The sequence below is a fragment of the Pyrus communis genome, chromosome 11 (genome assembly GCF_041283825.1).
Source record: "Pyrus communis isolate YQ-2024b chromosome 11, ASM4128382v1, whole genome shotgun sequence".
In the NCBI taxonomy this organism is placed as follows: Eukaryota; Viridiplantae; Streptophyta; class Magnoliopsida; order Rosales; family Rosaceae; genus Pyrus; species Pyrus communis.
The window spans coordinates 3,762,708-3,783,224 of record NC_142575.1 but is presented as its reverse complement, the minus strand read 5'-3'; the positions used below and the strand labels follow the sequence as shown (position 1 = coordinate 3,783,224).

The window sequence follows — 20,517 nt, the reverse complement described above, 5'->3', positions numbered from 1 at the left end:
ATTATAAATCTCCATGATGTGTTAATAATCAAGAATCAAAGAATATTAAGTTTAAAGAAATTTAAGAGATGAAACAAATAAAAAATAAATTGATTAGTCTACCGCATCCAAATTAAAACCACATAAAAAATTAACAGATTTAAGGCAATATAGAGCAAATTAATCAACCACATAAGAAATTAACAAATTTAAGGCAATAGAGAGCAAATTTGGAGTTTTATAGAGACAACTTTTGAGTTTTAGAGGATAAAAATGGGATCAAATCGAGTTCCAAGGGCAAAGTGGAGTAAACTTTGAGTTTTAGGGAGTAAAAATGACGAAGTTTGAGTTCTAGTGAGCAAAGTAAGATTAAAATTGAATTCCAGGGGCGTAGCTAGCCTTATAATAATTTATGGAGTTAGTTTTGGGGTGACCTGTCCCTTTATGTTACCAAAAAAAAAAAAAAAATTGTTTTATGTTTGTGATTTTTAATTTTGATTGTTTATGGAATTCGATGTATGTTTGTGACTTTGAGAATATTTCAATTTATGTTTTCTCAATTCAAATTTTCCGGCATTGTTTTATGGCGAAAATTTGAAATAGGTCTAATTTTATAGGCCACCTTTTAAAATAGGTCTAATTTTTGGTGACTTTTGACTTTTGAAATAGGTCTAATTTTTAGTTACTTTAGATCCATATCAAAAAACCCTTTGTTTATGTGAAAATATATCGTGTAAAAATAGAGAATGTCATAAGAATTAAAAAGGGACTGCAAATTGAGGTGGTTCTTCTACAATATTCAAAAATAAAAATACTTTAGAGAAAGGGACTGCACATACACATGTTTATGTTAACGCTCGTTTTCAAAATAAAAGAGAAAGTCCACTAAATACACGAGTACACGAGTGGAGCAAAAAACACGAGAAAACCTAAAAAGGACTCGCACCCACGGATGCGAATAACCAGTCATAATCATCCGTGCAATTTACGCACAGGTCTCACGTGCAGACTGCTCACGCCGCGGCTGAAGTACCGGCGGTCACACGGCAGTGCACAATGGCGACAGTCATCACCTCACACTGCTTACCGCCATCGTCGTCCATACATTTCAGCCGTCAGCATTCTGCATTATCAGTGATGGACAGTCTGTCCACGCGACCATATATATACATTTGTTCGTTGTGATATTTTTTTTTTTTTTGGGTTCTTTTGTCAACAACACACTATCAAATTAAAAAAAAAATAATAATAATTGACCCCAAAAATAAAATAAAAAAACTATCAAAGGAATCAATAATCATGAGATACAAGATTGAAGACTTATTAATGTTATCATCTGATTTGTTGGAATTTAGAACTTGCACATTTTGTAACTCTTCTTTTAGGAAATCAATTAATTGCTTAGAAGGAACTAAATTGAGTTGGTAATATATTTACAACATGCTACATTGGACTCGCATAAATCTCAAGAATTTATCCATTATGATCTTTCGCACTTGGGCATGAATAAAAAAGGATAAAGAAGGAATATTTGTGAGAATCTCTTACCTGTTTTCAGGTGTTCGATCACAAATTTTAATTATATTTTTTTCTAATTCCATATGTGTTAGTAAATATGTGAGAAGTTAGCTATTTGATGAGGTCAATATACTTTACACTTTACGTTTACCCATATTTTCGTAAATGTAAGAAAATTAAGAATCAAAGTAATTTCAATACACATTTTAAGTAAGTAGATATAACACAAACTCAAACTAATCTCTTCAACTATCTTCACTAAATTACATGAATTAATTGGTCATTTATGCACCAAAGTAGAGCTTACTTTTTTCTTTTTGATCCATAAAGTAGAGCTTACTGTGTTGACATTTTGAGGATATGTATATGATTGAACTGCACCATTGAACTGCACCAATGTCGAGCTACCAACCCATTACAAAGTATAAAGGGTCAAAGATGAAGAAAGTGAATTAACCTTAGGTTAACTATTTCATGATTCAACTATAGGTCAACCATTGGTTTGATTACTAATAAATTGTATATATAACCCTAACAAAAATTGTGTATATATATAAGAACAGTAACCCTAATAATAAAACTTATACATAACAACCCACGAGGTGGATTACCATATTTGAAAGTATTCAATTGTTTGGAGTAACAAAGAAAGCCTTTACGTGATCATTGATCAAAAGCATATATATACTCCCTTATGGGATTCTTGAACAAATAGTTATACTCCCCATCCGGCGTTTCTATTCTCAAAAGTTTTTAACTGTAAAATTTAGTCACTGTATTTTTAAATAAGAATTGGACGACTACAACTATTAAAGTATTGGATACCCTGGAATATGTTGGAATAAATGTAACAATATAAAGAATAAAAATTATGTCTTTTAATAAAATTGCAACCATTCAACCAAAAAATTACAACCGTAAAAAGTTCAATGAAATCCAACCTTTTGTAAAGGTTGCCGCACAAAAACTTGCTGCGCACCCGCAGCACCTTTATCTATTACACACACGCCCGCGCGCACACACACATATACATACGCACACACACACACACACACACACACACACACACACATATATATACACATATACATATACATATACATATACATATACATATACATATATATATATATAATATATTTTATATATTATTGAAATCTTTAGAAGAATATGCAAAGAAATCTCATAGTTTAGTTATTTTTATATATTACACTTTATCCTCATCGTTTTAAAATCAGTAAACTGTTGCAGTCATATTTAGAATAAGAATGTGACTATGTAAATCCTAGTGTATTAGGGATATCTTTGAATAAGGGTGGGTTCGAAAAACCGAAAAATCGAAAAAATCGGATTGAAAACCGAACCGAACCGAATCTAGTTGGTTCAGTTCAGTTTCTGGGGTTCAGAAATTGAACTTTGTTGGCAAAACGACATCGTTTTATATTTATTACTAGAAACGGCATGTCGTTCAGTCTAAAAGTTTGTATTGGTCGACGTCGTTCAGTCTGAAACCCTAAACATCGATTCCTCATCCCTGATCCCTCTGTCTGTACTCTGGACCTCTTTTTCCTAGCCTCCACCACTTTGCGTATCACATCCCAGTTTACATAGTAAGATATTGTCCGCTTTGGGCCACGCCTTCACAGTTTTGTTCTTAGGTTTCCACCCAAAATGCATCTTACTATAAGGAGGTGGGCATCTACATATAAGGCACATCACCTCCTTTCCCCCGTGCGATGTGGGATCTCACAATCCACCCCCTTAGGGGCTTGACGCCCTCATCGGCACACTTCCAGCCAGGGGAGTGGCTCTGATACCAAATTGTCACATCCTAGTCCACATAATAAGATATTGTCTGCTTTGGGCCATGCCCTCACGGTTTTGTTCTTGGGTTTCCACCCAAAACGTGTCTTACTATAGGGAGGTGAGAATGTACATATAAGGCACATCACCTCCTCTCTTCCGGTCGATGTGGGATCTCAGAATAATTGTCACATCCCAGTCCGCATAGTAAGATATTGTCCGCTTTGGGCCACACTCTCATGGTATTGTTCTTGGGTTTCCACCCAAAACGCGTCTTACTATAGGGAGGTGGGCATGTACATATAAGGCACATCACCTCCTCTCCCCTGGGCGATGTGGGATCTCACAATCCTTCCGCTTTAGGGGCCCAACGCCCTCGTCGGTACACTTCTGGCGGGGGAGTGGCTCTGATACCAAATTGTCACATCTCAGTCCGCATAGTAAGATATTGTCCGCTTTGGGCCACGCCCTCATAGTTTTGTTCTTGGGTTTCCACCCAAAACGCGTTTTACTATAAAGAGGTGGACATATACATATAAGGCACATCACATCCTCTCCCCCGAGCGATTTGGGATCTCACACCACGCACCCTCTCTCAACATAATCAGTCTTCGTCTTCTTCCTTCCCAATGACCTGTGACCTGCGACCTATCTCACTCTTAGTTGGTCAGTCTCTCACATGTAGCCGATTTGCAAGTGTCGCCGTCTCACTATCAGTCTCTCACCCCCGTGATTCATGACCCACGACTTCCTTTCGTCGTTTTGAGTCTCGACCCACGACTTCCTTTGCAATGTTAGTCTCATGTTTTACAGATTTTCTTTTCAATTTCATGGGTTTTGCAGATTTTATTTTCAATTTCGTGGGTTTTTGCAGCTTTTCAATGTCATGGGTTTTGCGATTTTCTTTTATTTTAAGTGGTTTTTGTTGTTCCTATGATAGTAATGCTTACTATTATTGTCAATTAGAAGAATCTGATTGAAATGGTAAGAATGGATATTTTTCATACTGTGAAGTTGAATGGTAAGAATACAGAGGTGGGAAGGGGATTTGTGAGAGTAAAAATATAGCATAGAAAGGGACGAAGTAGACGGTTTGACGAGAAGCTGAATATATTTTCTTAAAAAATGAGATGAGAAGTAAAGGAAAATGATATTATGTTGATAAGGAGGTCGATTATGTTGGATGAGGAGCAGAAAGACTGATGGAGTATAGGAATGAGAATAACTTTTAAAGAAATTTTCTTGTTGAATGATAATATTCAAATGACATGGAACTTTAGAGTAACTTAAAGCTATATGATGATGTCCAAATTCTTGAATTACAATACAAATTTTTCTTTCAATGGTGTATGTAATCCAGTATGATTTGTTTAATCTAGTTTGTGATTTTTATGTTTTAGTAATTATTTTTCTTGAAAGTTAAACATTAGATTGTCAGTTTTGGTTAGGCACTTCCACAGAAATGTAGTTCTAGAAGGCCACTGAATGTAGGTATGTAGAAGTTAATCAGTAAATAAGTAGGCTGAGATGGCATGGAATGCAAAACATGTTCGAGTGCTGGAGTTAGTAAACACTGATTTGTGGTAGTACTACTGTGGCTTTGATATTTACGTTCATGTGCAGTGTAGTTTTGATATATACATATGTGCAAATGCATAAAGATATCCACGCTTTTTTTATATTTGTTTTAGTTTTTCAAAAGCTTAATGTTTTCATATAAACCTCGTAACAACATATAAATGTGTCAAAGAAAGGGTGATAAATATGTGGTTATTTAAAACGTGGATCACATGGACAATAGATATTTTTCCTACTGTGATGTTGAATGGTAAGAATACAGAGGTGGGAAGGGGATTTGTTGAATGATAATATTCAAATGACACGGAACTTTTGAATGATTCAGAATTATAGGCAATACAGTTCCATTCTATTGTATTCGTTGGGGTTAAAGTTCATTTCAAAGAGATGCATAACTTATTTGATGGATCATATTTATTCAAGGTAAGCACAAGAGGCTAGTAGTTGGGTTTCATTTGGCTGAGGGATTTGATGAACTCATTGGATGTATAGCTTTATGTACAGAGTGTGTGCAAGACATGAAGTGATGAAACCTTGAAGGTTTATTTGACTTTATGATTTTAGTTAAGTGGAATATTTCTTTAAAGTTTGGACTTTGTTATGTTTATTTTAGGTATGGAAGACTTGAAGTGTGACGTTTATTTTAAATTTGGACCTTTTGAAGACTTAAACTTTGATGTTTATTTTAAGTTCGGACTTTGGAAGACTTGATTGATTATTCTAGTTGTACTTTAAAATTTTATTTTCATTGTCTTTGATTTTAGTTGGAAAGCTTATGTTATGATTGTGTTGGAGATGTTAAAATTTCAGATTTCAATTTTTTTCATTTAAAAAAAAAAAAAGGGAAACCAAACCGAAATCGAACAGGAAAAAACCAAACCCAAAAGAATGAACCGAACCGAAATTTCGGTTCGGTTTCAGTTTTGGCAAAAAACCGAACCATTTTGAACTGAACCTAGCCCTATCTTTGAATATTCCCTTTAGTAGCTAATATTCTATTAGAGTTGTAATCCTAAAAGAGTAAGGATTCAACCTATCCTACTACTATAAATAAAGGCACAATGGGGTGATACAACACACACCTCACAATCAAATCTCTTTTCTCTCTCTCTTGACGCCAGCCTCTCTCCCTCTCTAGTCTTAAATACAATTCAGTTAAATAGGCCTACAACATGTTATCAGCACGTTTTTGTCTGAAGCTAAGGAATTGAAGGATCGTAGGAGGAGGCTTTCTTCTATAAAATTCAAAGGCTTTTATTTGTTTTCTGCCAATCAGGTATGCTTAAAATAAAATAAGATATTTGAAACGTCCACGAAGCATGAAAACATTCCCTATGATGCATGAACCCCCTATATTTATATTTTCCTTCCGATATATATATTGTATATGTTTCATATATTTGTCAATATATATATGTTTCATGCATTACGCAATTATTTTGCTATGTGGAATTTGTGAGTCAAAGCATATAAATAAATTAGAAGCAATTTAGGGTTTTTCAAACCTTAAACATGTCGAAAAAACAAATCTGGGAATTTAATACGGCACCGCCGCTGCCATCACCATTGAGCATCATGCTGGCCAATCATTTACTCTTACCCTGAAGCGTGGCAGACCCCCTAGTTCAAAGGATTCACAACCCTGGAAGAGGAAAATGGCACAAACTAATGACTCTAGTCTGAATCTGACCATCGCTTACTCATTTGTTCCAACGTATGAGGTTATTCTAGATTATGGTGATGTCTTAGTTGAGACAACTCGATCTCTCGAGAATCGTGAGATTTCGGTCCACTACGCAGTATTGGATGAGGTTTGGAATCAGAATGAGATGATCGTCGACGATGCATTTGCGTACACAGTAGCTACTGACATCATGTTCAGCGATGACATTGAACCACGTTCCATTGATAAATGCTGACATAAAACGGATTGGTCAAACTGGAAACAAGCAATCTAGGTCGAACTCGATTCGCTTGCGAAGCGTAAGGTGTTTGGATCTATAGCTCCTACTCCACCACATGTGAAGCCAATGGGCTATAAGTGGGTTTTCGTAAGGAAGGGTAATGAGAAGAATGAAATAGTGCGATACAAAGCACACCTCGTAGCGCAAGGCTTCTCTTAGCACCCTGTGATTGATTACGAGAAGACGTATTCCCCCGTAATGGACGTCATAACATTCCGCTACCTTATTAGTTTAGTAGTTTTCGAAAAATTGAATATGTAGTTTATGGACATGGTAACCGCGTATCTCTATGGGGATCTGGATACTGAAATCTACATGAAAGTTCCAGAAGGACTTACATTGACTGTTTCAAATAGTTCTAGACCATAGAACACTCTTTCTATTAGATTGAGGAGATCACTCTACGGATTGAAACAATCTGGGCAGATATGGTATAACTGTCTAAGTGAATATTTGACAAGTCAGGGTTATGTGAATAACAAATTATGCCCATGCGTGTTCATAAAGAAGTCACATTCCGGATTTGCGATCGTTGTAGTTTATGTCGACGACATGAACCTTATCAAAACTCCCGTAGAGCTTAAGGAAATTGTAGTTCACTTGAAATCAAAATTTGAGATGAAAAATCTTGGGAAAACTTGATATTATCTCGACCTGGAGAACGAGCATTGTTCGGATGGAATCCTAGAACATTAATCGAACTACACCCAAAAGGTGTTGTGAAGTTTTAATGAGGATAAAGCAAAGTCTTCGAGTGCTCCTATGGTCATTCGGACTCTAGATGCTAAACAAAATCCCTTCCATCCCAAAGAGGATGAGGAAGAGATTTTGGAGCCAACTCAAATATGAATTTTGAGTCTCCGGTGCATTGGAGAAGCTTCCCCTATATTTGGACCAAAATGTAAGATTTGGGTCCTCCATTTCCTGTGCATTAGAGATGTTCTTACAAGTGAAAAGTAATATCACTAATATGTGACGCTAAATGACATAACATATGATTGTAAATTTAAAACATTAAGATATTTTACGTTTTTAGCTATTAAAAAGCGTAAATTTATTTTTCAAAAACAATAACAAAAAGTTAAGTTTTTTTTTTTTTTCAAATGATAAATTTTGTTAGATTAGCCAACAACAAAGTTCGAATTCAAAGACTACTTTCATTTTAAAAAAAAAAAAAAGAAAAAAAAACAGTCAAATAGAAACTGTTAAAAATGCACTTGGGATTCGATGCACGGTTGGGTTAGGTGGAGAATAAACTAGGTGCATTATAATTAAGGTATTTCCTTCCCACATAACACCCTTTTTCCAGAGATTTTAGATGCTTCGCTTCTAGATTGCATGGCCAGTGGACAATACCCTTTAACACGGTAGGTATGAGATGTATATGAGTCATGCATGCATCTTCTAGATTCATGACTTTTGGTTTTGGAAATATCATGCACGCTGTACCATTTGCCACTTGCCATGCCAGCTTAAAAGATAAAAGCTGATGTGAGACAGATAATTATAAACTAGCTCAATTTACAACAATTAATTAATGCATCTAATTTTTCCTAAAATTTTATCCAAAAAACAAGTCAAAAGAAAAGTAAAGCAGAGATCAAATTTTAAAATTAAATTTTGTAAACTAAATGACATAGTTTTTTAGTAGATTATTACTTATGAGTTGATTAACGTATTTATTTTTTATTAGTGACACATCATTTTATTTACAAATTTGATCTATCTAGCATGACTATTCTATATAGCATATTAATCTACCGCACTTCCCTTATTCTTTTTGCCTGGACTTCTCTCAAATCTTGGCATTTTTTGTTTTTAAGTTTATGGGGTAGATAAGGCTACCTCATTTATGGGTCAAAGCATACTACACATTTTTTTGATGACTTACAAAGGGGGTATTAGACTTTTTTTCTTTTTTCTTTTTTTTGATGACTTACAAAGGGGGTATTAGACTTTTTTTTTTTTTTTCTTTTTTAGGTCGCCCATCAAAAAGAATTGCATGAAGTGGAACTCAAACTTAAATCTTGGTCTAGCAAAACGAATGATTCTTATCAATTCAGGCGACCACCGTTGGCATCTGTGCATATTTTTTTATCACATGCATTTTCTTGCCTATATAAATAAATTTTTGAATAGCTTTGAAAGTTAAGAGTCAATATTATCCCAAAGAGTCAAGTATATGAAATGCCATATGTTATTTGCTGATATTATTACGAAAATGCATATTGTAATTAGATTTTACCAAGAGATATGCGTAAAACTTAATCATGGGAATTCGAATTCACAGCACACGTGTAACTAGAAAATAGTCCTCTTTAACCTTTTTCAATTGAAATTAAACAATTCATATTAGGTGCATCTAATAAATAAGAAAACACAATCTTAACTAATTGGTTGTGCACTTGTGCTAATCCTCAAATCACGTCGGTTCTTTAATTTTAATATCCATCGGCTGATATTATATTGAACCAAAAGGCCATGTTACTTTCAAGTTCTAATTTAAATGCCCTCATTTCCTTTTAGAGTATCATACAAGTTATTAATGGACTCAAATATTATTTTATACTCTTAATTAAACATTAGCTTAATGTAGCTTAACTAACTCTTCTCATTACATGTTTGATTTTTGGTAAACGTCCTGAACCAATCATGGCTTGTAGATTAAGAATAGTAATTTATAAACATATTAGCATTTGATATTTTCAAATTTATTCAATCTAACGCTCGAAAATTAATAAAGATTGTGTGAAAAACAAAAATGAGTGTGTAGGTAGCCCCATCCATAATTGATAGTGTATTTTAGTTGGTTGATGTCAATTATTTAGGTTTAACTTACAATGGGAAAAATGCACCCTACTTACAATTGTTTACAAACTAAATTTCCGATTCGATTTTTCTTAAAAAAAAAAAAACAAAAAAGTAGAGCTTAGAGCCGCCAACCAGTCAAACCCACGAACTTTGACCACAAAAAATTCCAAATAAAAAGGTTTTTTTGTTTTGATTTTGTAATCAATAAAATTGAAAAAAAAGGAATCAACGGTCAAACCTCCTCTGAGTTTCTCAGAAAGCTCTCCAAAATAAAATAAAAAAAAGAGAAGAAAGAACAGAGAGAGACTTATGCAATACGTGACCATCTTTTTCTCTTCTTCTTCGACAACAATTTCTTAATATTATTATCCTATTCAACTAAAATCTCTCACTCTCTCTCTCTTCTGTCTTTCTCTCTCTTGTTTGATGGCCTCCTCTTCAGGGAGCTTAGAAACCTCAGCAAACTCACACCCAGCAGCCTTCACTTTCTCAACTCACCCATTCATGACCACCTCCTTTTCCGACCTCTTAGCCTCCGGTACAAACGAAGACTCGAACCCACCAAGATATATCGGTCATGGTGGGTTATCGGATCGAATTGCAGAGCGCACTGGATCCGGCGTACCCAAATTCAAGTCACTACCGCCACCCTCACTGCCCATTTCTCCGCCCTCCATATCTCCATCCTCCTACTTTGCTATCCCACCTGGGTTGAGCCCGGCTGAGCTTCTTGACTCTCCCGTTCTCCTAAACACTTCAAACGTATGTATATGTTTGTGTGTATGAATTCTCACGTGTGTATATTATGTTTACATAATTTAGATTTCGTTTTTCTTGGGTTCCGCAATTTCCCAATAGGGATCATGAGGAAATTGAGATAAAGGAAAAAAGAAAATTTTAAGAAGAAGATATTTTTGTGATATTTTTCATTACCGAAGTCAAAGTCTTTGGTTTTGTTAATTTTGCTCTTTAATTATTGGGTTATGTTTTGTCAGTTGTAATATTGTTTTGTTTTGATGATTTTACCAATTGGGATTTTCTTGTTTTGTGTTATTTGTTTGCAGATTCTTTCATCTCCAACTACTGGAAGCTTAGCAGCTCATGGTGCCTTCAATTGGAAGAACAACCAACAGAATGTAAAACAGGAGAGCAAGAACTACTCAGATTTCTCTTTCCAAACCCAAGCAAGACCTCCCATTTCTTCATCATCGTCAATGTTTCAATCTTCAAACACCTCAAATCAAACTGTACGTTTCAATCTTTTATGTTGTTTGTTAAGCAGCCCGTCTTTGTGCACGACGTCCGATCTTTATTAAAAACAAGACGCTCTCAGAAAACCTCATTTCAGCTCAATTTGCTTAACTTTGATATCATTTATCGACTCGATCGATTGTGTAGTTACTAATTGATTACGTTTTATTTCGGACACAAGAGCAGGCATGGAACAACTACGTTCAGGCTCAAGAACCCCCAAAGCAAGAATATGGTTCTGTTCAGAGCTTGCCATCTGAAATGACCACCCAAACTCTCCAAAATAATACTCCGACGAATGGCAGTTTCTACCACCAATCTCAGACCTTGAGCAGGAAGTCAGACGATGGATATAACTGGAGAAAATATGGTCAAAAACAAGTGAAGGGAAGTGAAAATCCAAGAAGCTATTATAAGTGCACTTACCCTAACTGCCCAACTAAGAAAAAAGTAGAGAGGTCATTGGATGGACAAATCACTGAGATTGTTTACAAGGGCAATCACAACCATCCCAAGCCACAGAACACCAGAAGATCATCATCAAATTCTCACGCAATTCCGGCTTCAGACGCCACGAACAATGAACTCCCAGATCAAACTTATGCTAATCATGGCAATTCACAAATGGATTCCATTGGAACTCCTGAGAATTCATCCATATCCATTGGGGACGATGATTTCGAGCAGAGCTCTCAGAGGAGCAAGTCAGGAGGAGGGGAGGAGTTTGATGAAGATGAACCTAATGCCAAGAAATGGTAAGCTTGATTAATCAAGGGCTACCGGTTTTGGTACTCCCCTATCAACTGTCTGCGCTCCAAATTGATTATTTTACAGTTTTATGTGCACTCGCAGGAGTAGCGTTAAAATCACCAGCCTTGATTAATTTGCGTTTATTATTTGTGTGATTAATTAGTCTTTTTTAATGGTTATGCAGGAAAAAAGATGCTGATCACAATGAAGGAATTTCAGCACCTGGGGGTAGAACAGTGAGAGAGCCTAGAGTTGTAGTGCAAACAACTAGTGACATAGATATTTTAGATGATGGCTACAGATGGAGGAAGTACGGTCAGAAAGTGGTAAAAGGCAATCCAAATCCAAGGTTTGAGAGTTCAAGAAATATAATTTTTTTGCACTATCTAATATAGTCAAGTTTATTTTGTAAAAATACCTCACAAATAAAGTGGATTGTTTCTTTGTTCCTAAAAAAATGACACATTCTTCTAAAGTTTGCTTTTCATGGGATTGCATGTATTTTTGTTGGAACTTTAACGAAAAGTTCTCGGTATTGTTCATTTTAACGAAAAATTATATTTTTACATTAAAAAGTCAATCCTAGTACTATTCACTTTACCATTTATTTTATTTTTATCGTTAAAACTCAAAGTTTTCAAGCTTTTTCCATTAATTTTTCTATTTTTGTTTTATTTATATTTTGCAAAATTGTAGGAGCTACTACAAGTGCACGTATCCAGGATGTCCAGTGAGGAAGCATGTTGAAAGAGCTTCTCATGATCTTAGAGCCGTGATCACAACCTATGAAGGGAAGCACAACCATGACGTCCCCGCCGCTCGTGGCAGCGGCAGCCATGCTGCTGCCAATAGGCCTATACCAAACAACAACAACAACAATGTAGCTTCAGCAATGAGGCCTATAACTCATCACACTAACAATTCTGCTAATACCAACTCTCTTCAAAACTTGAGGCAAACAACATCAGAAGGGCAAGCACCCTTTACCGGCCTAGAGATGTTGCAGAGCCAAGGAACTTACGGATTCGCAGGGTTCGACGGAAACTCCATGGGATCATACATGAACCAAGCACAGCTTAGTGACAACATGTTTTCTAAAGCCAAGGAAGAGCCTAGGGATGATGCATTTTTTGAATCATTGCTGCGTTGATTAGGGTTTGTGGAAGTCTCACAGTTTGGGAAAGGGATTAAAGTTAATAGAAATCATTACAAATAATCACACACACAGTCAGGTTCATTCCATTCATTTCTTTTTTTTGTTCGTTTATTGTGTTGTGTATATTCCTCTGCAAATTACAGGGGTTTTTTTCGAAGAAACTTCGTCAACGACATTTTTTTTTGAGGGTTTTCTTTGCTATCTCAGCTAAAGAGGCTCAATTTTTTGTATCCCACAAATGTTTAATTTAGTTAAATGCTATACCAATGAAATTTGGATTTTTATTCCTCATATGAGTTTGCAAAATGTATTAACTTGGAGTTTCTGAGTTCGACTTAAACTCAAAGTTCCGATATAAAAATAAACGTTCTTAATCACGTAAATTATAAACACTCTTCTTATGAGTTCGCAAAATTACAAGTGTTAACTTGAAATTTCAAATTAGACTTAAATTAAAAATCCTGATGTAAAGATAACCTCTCTTAATCGCGTAAGTTACAAACGCCTTGCTCAATCCTTTACCGACAACATCTAGTAGCTGTGGGGCTCGTTTACAGATGCAAGAGACACAATCTCACAGGCCATGCTTTTTAGTAAGATATGCAATCGTCATCAGTTACATCTTAAGCTGAGTTTGAATTGGTCAAATATGTTGAGCTTGAGATTTGCATTACTTAGTGCACAAGTTGGTCAAGGTCAATTTTGTATATTTGTTTTATTTTTGCTTTCCCACGTGTGGATTATTCCGGTTGGTTGATCCCTTTGGTGGACCCAGCTAATATTAACCCGTTCATCGTATTGGGTCATGTATGGTAGTGTCTTTCTCGTCCATTTTGGAACTTAATGTATATTACAAATAAACCCCCTGAATTTTGGAAATTCTCTCATTTTTATTTCCATCCTTAAACTCTTTTGAGTGTGTTTATTTTTTTTAATAAACGATATTATCTAGACAAAAGGGAATGAAGTGGGCTTAACCTCACAATGGGCTAGCAATAATGTGGTTCAAATTCGTCTTTTGGTATAATCAAATCTAAGACCTCTTACTTATAAGTAAAGATGAATACTACTAGACTTTAATACTAAATAGCTTTGGAGTGTGTTTATTAAAAACAAATGATTGTCCTAGTGGTCAGAGTTTTCTTTTTCAACCTATTGAGTTCCGGGTACAAGTTTTCCCATCTCTTTTGTGTTAGCTTAGAATAATCAGTAATGGTCTTGCTTGTGGTAAAAAACAATAAGAAGATAACATACGACTCTTAACTTAATTAGTTGCATATTTACTTATTTTAAATGAGAGCTGTCATAAAAAAAAACATATTCAAACAATCTAGTCTCCATTTTTCTCTCTCTAAAATTCTCTCTATGAAAGACTTTCCCAGCAACTTCGCCGTCGACCCTAGCCTTTGGCTTGGGTGCCGGAGGCATTCATCCATCCTCCCTTCCTTCTCTTCCTCTCTATGTTTCTCTATTTCCTCTTGAGTTTTCTTAGGTTCTCTTTCCTTTGGCCCTTCCCCCTTTTCCTCCCCTCTCATCTCCTCTGCTTATCCCCCCTTCCCTACCTTCGTTCTCCTCTTTCTTCACCTCTTCCACTTTTCTCCCTACCTTTTAAATTCTCGATTCTTCTCTGAGTTTAATCTTAGTTTACCTTGAGCCGAGTCTCAACTATCATGTGCTTCATGCCCCTTATCTGGTGTTTTTCGCCTACTTTTATTGTTTTCTGTCTTTTAATTTCCCTTCCTCCCTTATCAGCTCCCATCATGTGGTCAGATCGCGAGCTTCAATAAGAAATTGGATATCAAATCCACTTCCCTCATTCACTTCCTCTACCCCAATCGGCATGCTAGATCCCCATCGAGGCCAAGTGTTGGGTATTTTACATACCCCTTAGCCTCACCTTCTTCCCATATGTTACTTTCTTTGTATATATCTACAAGGGTTCGTGAAGGGAATTGGATCTAGTGTCTACTTTCTCAATTCGGGTTTGGTTTCCTTCAAGGATGTGACGGCGACTGTGATGTGGCCTTTGTTGTTGGAGATTAGGGTTTTTATTAAATGTTATCTGCGGCCTTCGGGCCTAAATTTGTGTGGGCCTTCCCGTTGTATCTTGGATTGCTGCTCCCATTTTGCTTAGGCCTTTTACTTTCTCTATAGTTGTTTACTCGGTTCTTTTTAGGCCTTGTACTAGTTTTTATTTTGATGAAAGTTGTCTTAATGATAAAAATTAAAAAATTAAAAAAAATAAAAAAAAATTTAACAAAAAAATTAAAAAATTAAAAACTAAAAAAAATTAAAAAATAGAGTGCGGTCATAAATGAAATGATACTTGGTTGGTTATTCAAGTGAACACGATAAGCAACTTCAGTAATCTCACACCATATTGATTCATGTATGTCTGCTCTGCTCCTAGTTTATATACATGTTCTAGAAAGCCACTGCTAGCATCATCCTCATTAAGCACACTTTAGGAAACCCAAGGACTAATTTGGGACCAAAAAAAAAAAATTAGAAACCAAAGTGGGGAAACCAAAAGTTTGAGTGGAAAATTAGTAATTCCTCAACAAATAAATAAAAAATGATTCTTGGTGAGTGGGTGCGATAAGAGCAGGACACTTGCGTTAGCCACACGGTGCGTCCACACACCCAATGGGATGCTGAGGCCTGCTCAGTGTTCACATACCCACCGTCCACCGACCGACCAAGCAAAAAGTTTATCTAATATGAAATATTTTTCTCAGTACTCACAGTGAATTAATCATACTATTTTATAAGGAAAACTAATGAAAAATGTTTAAAAACTTTGAGTTTTAACGATAAAAACAAAATAAAGGGTAAAATAAATAATACCAGGATTGACTTTTTAGTTTAAAAATGTGGTTTTTCGTTAAAGTGAACAGTACCGCGAGCTTTTCGTTAAAGTTCCCTATTTTATATTGTTAGATAAATTTAAATTTTAAGATTGTATAATAGATATACAAATTTTAAAATTTAAATTCATTATATGATGATAAATAGGATGGTAAATACTATCGCTGTTTGAGAGTTGTGAGTAAAAATACTCTCATCTAATATTAGAGTAAATTTTCACTGCATGCAATATGTGTTACAAAAAATTACTAACTTGAAATAAAAAATTTTCTACCATTTATATAATAATACGTGACTTGTCATCCAAAGTGCATAATGAAAAGTTTCTTCTAATATTATAGGTTGTGTTCCTCAATCCATTTTTATATTAGCTCTTAATTATTGTTACGGCTCTTTGTTCCCTTTTTAATTGCTCTCTCATCCTCTTTATCTATTGATGAACCCGGTTTTCAAAGATATGCTACGATTGTCAACTTGTCGGTTTGTGAGTTGTAAATGGCGCCAAAATTTAGGGTTCTTTTTAGGGTTTCATAAACCAGTTAAGAGTAGAAGCAGCTCACGTATCTGATGAGTTTGTTGTTTACGTGTACGATATATATAGGAGTGTGGGCTATTGTTAAATGTTGTTCCATTTTTGGCACGCATCGCAAGTGGAAACCAGCAGACAAGTTGGTATTACTTGTAGGTGAAGATGTTGGACAGAGAGGAACAAAGATATTCCAGAAAATCGAAATGGTTACATGAGTTTATTAATAATCTAATGTTGTAGCATTGGAAGTAGTGCAATTTTTTAATATACAAGTGATTATCAATGTTTTGGAGGGAGATGAAGATCACAAATGATTAAGATTTAGTGGAGGTGATCATGTAGTGGTGATTGGCGTGAAGACTTAAACATGTGTGCAGAGTAATTATCAGTCGTTGATGCATATTGCATGATTCATTTGTCTTAACAACTAGTAATTATCTTCACGTGGTTGATCAATGTCCTTTGCATTGCTCTACATGTTACATGAGAATGTTTGCTTGCAACTGAAATTTAGACACCGAAATTGATACTATCATTGTCTCACATGCAAGATTTCCCCGAGCGTTTGACATAACAAAAGTCAGGAATAAAAAAGGATCTTGAATGGTCACCCTTGATAGGTTCTGGTTTACTAGAGCTCTCAATTTTGACTAATAATATGAAAGATGATTGAAAATACAACCCTAAAGTCGTTGATATAGTCTTTAGGAAAAACCCTAGATGCAAAAAGGTAACAAAACGGGAAGTTACAAAAACTCCTTTAAACTTAAATGTTAATTTAAACCCTTCAAGTGTCGTTAAAACACTAAAATCCATCTTATGTTGTAGACAAAATAACGTGTCCAATTCATCTTGTCGTTCTCTTCTGGAAAGATAGCGTGGACGCAAATCGAACACTAAAAACCTAGAAAGTCGTTCTCTTCCGGAAAGATATCACGAGCCCAAATCAGACACGAAAAATCTAAAAAACACTATTCACTGCTGGCCAGTATAAATATATATAACACTCCAAGGAATTAATGTAACCAAAACCCTAAAGTAGAAGTTGAGAAGCCAGACATAAGGGGAAGCTTAACACATCTAGAAGTCAATGTCAGTAAGGTATATTGGCTGAGTTAGTTCAAACCTCGAATGTCACAACATATTACTTTTACTCGGCGTCAAAAGAAAGCGGCAAAAACCCTAACCAAATATAACGGCTATAACAACTCCCACCGACTCATTATCAAACACCGCCCAATACTAACTCGCCACGTGTACAGCATCGTTAGTTTCCCAAATTGCCTTTCCCTCTGTTTTCAAAACCTTCCTCCTTCACCTCCTCAAAATCCTAAAAACAACACCGTCTTCAAAATCTTGACTCTTGATTTCTTTGATTCGTCGGCGTAAAATTCCTCCATGGAGCCGCCCGTACCGAAACCCGCCACTCTACGGAACATACTTGTACGCCTCCTCACGTTTGGAATCCTAGTCCTCGCCGTCCGATTCGCCTGCCTCATCACGCTCGCCGGCGAATCCTGCCGGTACAACAACGACTTGTGCTTCTTCCACGACAACCTCAAATTTCGAGGCGGCGGGGAAACATTATTTGTCCGGGGCTCCGGTCGGCCACGTGTCCCCGAGCTCTGGACCACCAAGAAGTGGCGCAGGACAGTCGATTACTACTCGGCGATTTTCCAAGACCTGATCGCCGAGGGATTCCTCTTGCCCAATTCGAAAGCCCTCTGCGTCGAATCCCTGGCCGGCGAGGACGTCCTTGCGCTCCAAGAAAACGGCGTCGTTAACTCAATTGGAGTCTCCGAGACCGCTTCTCCGCCCTTGATCGTCTCTGCCTCAAACCGCCGCCACCCTTTTGGTGAATCATCTTTCGATTTTGAGTTCTCGCGTCTGAACCCGTCTGGTCGACCCGCGGAATTCTCAGACGAGGTATGTCGGACCCTGAAACCGGGCGGGTTCTTCGTCGCCCACATTGCGGCCAAAGATTCGTACGGATTCAATTCTTTTCTTGAATTGTTCAGTTGCTGCAGACTCGTCCGGTCCCGCGACATGGACGGCCTTGATACGACGCCGGTTCGGGAAATCGTGATGAAGAAGGAGAACCGATTGCAAAGTGGCAATTTGGGGAATAAGTGCTCTGTTCCGGGGTATAAACGTGAAATTATCAGAGAGGCAGAGGCTTTGATAGAGGAAGAGCCAAAGAAGCCTTGGATTGCACTCAAGAGGAACTTGAAGAAGGTAAAGTACTTAACTTCAATGGCGGATGTTAGCTACAAGCAGAGGTACGTCTACGTCGACGTCGGTGCTCGGAATTATGGATCTAGTATTGGGAGCTGGTTTGAGAAAACGTACCCGAAACAGAACAAGAGTTTCAAAATCTATGCAATCGAGGCGGATAAGACTTTTCACAAGGAGTACCGAAACAAAAAATGCGTTACGCTCTTGCCTTACGCAGCGTGGGTGAGAAATGAGACCTTGTTCTTCGAGATCACTAGGGATCCGGGTAAGAAAATTGTGGAGAAATGCAGGGGAATGGGGAGGGTTCAGTCAGTGAGGCCCTCTTCAAACTACGGGGACAATGTGGATAAGATCGAAGGGTTTGATTTCGCGGAGTGGTTGAAAAGCGTGGTTTCGGAGAGGGATTTTGTGGTGGTGAAGATGGATGTGGAGGGGGCTGAGTTCCATTTGATACCTAAGTTGATCGAGAGTGGAGCTATATGTTTGATCGACGAGATTTTTCTCGAATGTCATTACAATAGGTGGCAGAAATGCTGTCCGGGTCAGAGGAGCCCAAAGTTTAAGAAGACATACGGGCAGTGCTTGGAGCTTTTCACTAAGGTGGTGATATGAATGCACTTGTAGTCTTATAGGAAACATACTTGTTAGTTAGAAATTTAGAATTCTCTCTGTTAGATGGTTGGTTATCCTTTGTAGTGACTCTTGCTAGGTCGGATTCTTGTTTCATTGTTTTCGATTCTTTTATTAGTTTATATGTTCAAATGAAAAGTATGAAATTGTTCGTTCTTTTCCCCTGATTTGGTGTCTTGAGTTCTTGTTTACACTCTACATTTGTTGTTATTACGAAATGTAATGCTTACGCGATGTAAGATGAAAACAGATTCGTGTACTTCAGAGAGTTAGATATGATGACACGTTGAACAGAAAAAATAACTAGCCTAAACTTACCAAAATAGTCCATAAATTGTATGAAAAGTGATCATTTTGTGCCGTTTCATCAGCTCTTAGGATTGCTCCGGGATTTATATTCAGCTATTGCGCGCTCCCATATCTACCATCTCTTACTTGCAGCCTTGTTTTGAGGAGAAACTGTGTTACAGCTCTTGCCCTCGGAAACTTCATCGCAACCTTCTTTACACAATTTCTCCTCGGATTCATGGTGATTTGAGGTTAAATGATGTTCTATAATGGTGTAAGTATTAGAGTATAAATTGATCAAATTAAAGAATTACAAACCAAGGCGAAGTTTCACTCGAACTATAGGCATTTTGAAGAAATACATGGATGGGAACTTCCATATTTTGTCCAAGTTGAAAGTTACTCATGAGGAAAAGATATTCATCCTGTTGTAGTAAATATCTACATGCCTGCTACCCTTATCCTCTCAGTGCCCAGTAGCCACCCAAACCCTAAATCTGGCACTGTTGTCGCAAACCCCTTGCTCCCGTCTTGGGGTCGGTAGTGGCCGTCTCAACCGTACTATCTTTTACGTTTCGAATCACCACCTTTCCCTCTATAATTTAACCCGGACCCACCCCGACTTCCTATTTCTTTGTAAGGCCATCTCTAATTGATCCAGCCCAAATGAGCCAGCCAGCTAGCCCCGGGCCGGCCCAATTTTTGAATCCAACAGCTAGATGACGTCAGGTCACCGACCGTTGGATTTGAATTTTTTTTTCCTAGACAAATTTTTTTTTAAAATAAAATATTAAAAAAATCCTTTTTTTTCCCTAAATACCTAAGCCTTTCCTACACCATTTCTCACATTATTTTCACCATTCCATAATATCTTACACCATTTCTCTCCTACATCATTTCTTACCTCTTCCAACAATCTTTGCCTCAATTTCTTCAATAATTTTCAAATGGCCAGATTTGCATTGAAAGGTAGGGTTTGGACCAGAAAAGAAGATGAAGCTCTTTGCAAGGCTTATAGATGGGTCTTCGAAGATAGTGTGACGGGGAGTTCTCAAACAAGTGAAGGTGTTTGGACTCGTACGTCCAAAAAGTACTATGAGTTCTACGAAGGCACCACTCCACCGAATTCCCGAAACCACGATAATTGTTCTTCAGGA

General features: G+C 36.8%; 2 protein-coding genes across 2 annotated transcripts; both read left to right on the top strand.

Annotated features, from left to right (window-relative positions):
• Nucleotides 1–9,856: 9,856 nt before the first annotated feature.
• On the top strand, nt 9,857–13,101 carry LOC137743766 (putative WRKY transcription factor 26). The gene is made up of 5 exons (XM_068483708.2): nt 9,857–10,415; nt 10,718–10,900; nt 11,091–11,659; nt 11,839–12,003; nt 12,351–13,101. The coding sequence occupies exons 1-5, from the start codon at nt 10,080–10,082 to the stop codon at nt 12,802–12,804; spliced, it is 1,707 nt and encodes a 568-aa protein (XP_068339809.2). The 5' UTR covers nt 9,857–10,079; the 3' UTR covers nt 12,805–13,101.
• Nucleotides 13,102–17,513: 4,412 nt separating this feature from the next.
• Nucleotides 17,514–19,239, top strand: LOC137743767 (uncharacterized). Its single transcript, XM_068483709.2, has one exon. It carries the CDS (start codon nt 17,606–17,608, stop codon nt 19,052–19,054), a length of 1,449 nt encoding a protein of 482 aa, XP_068339810.2. The 5' UTR covers nt 17,514–17,605; the 3' UTR covers nt 19,055–19,239.
• Nucleotides 19,240–20,517: the final 1,278 nt, after the last annotated feature.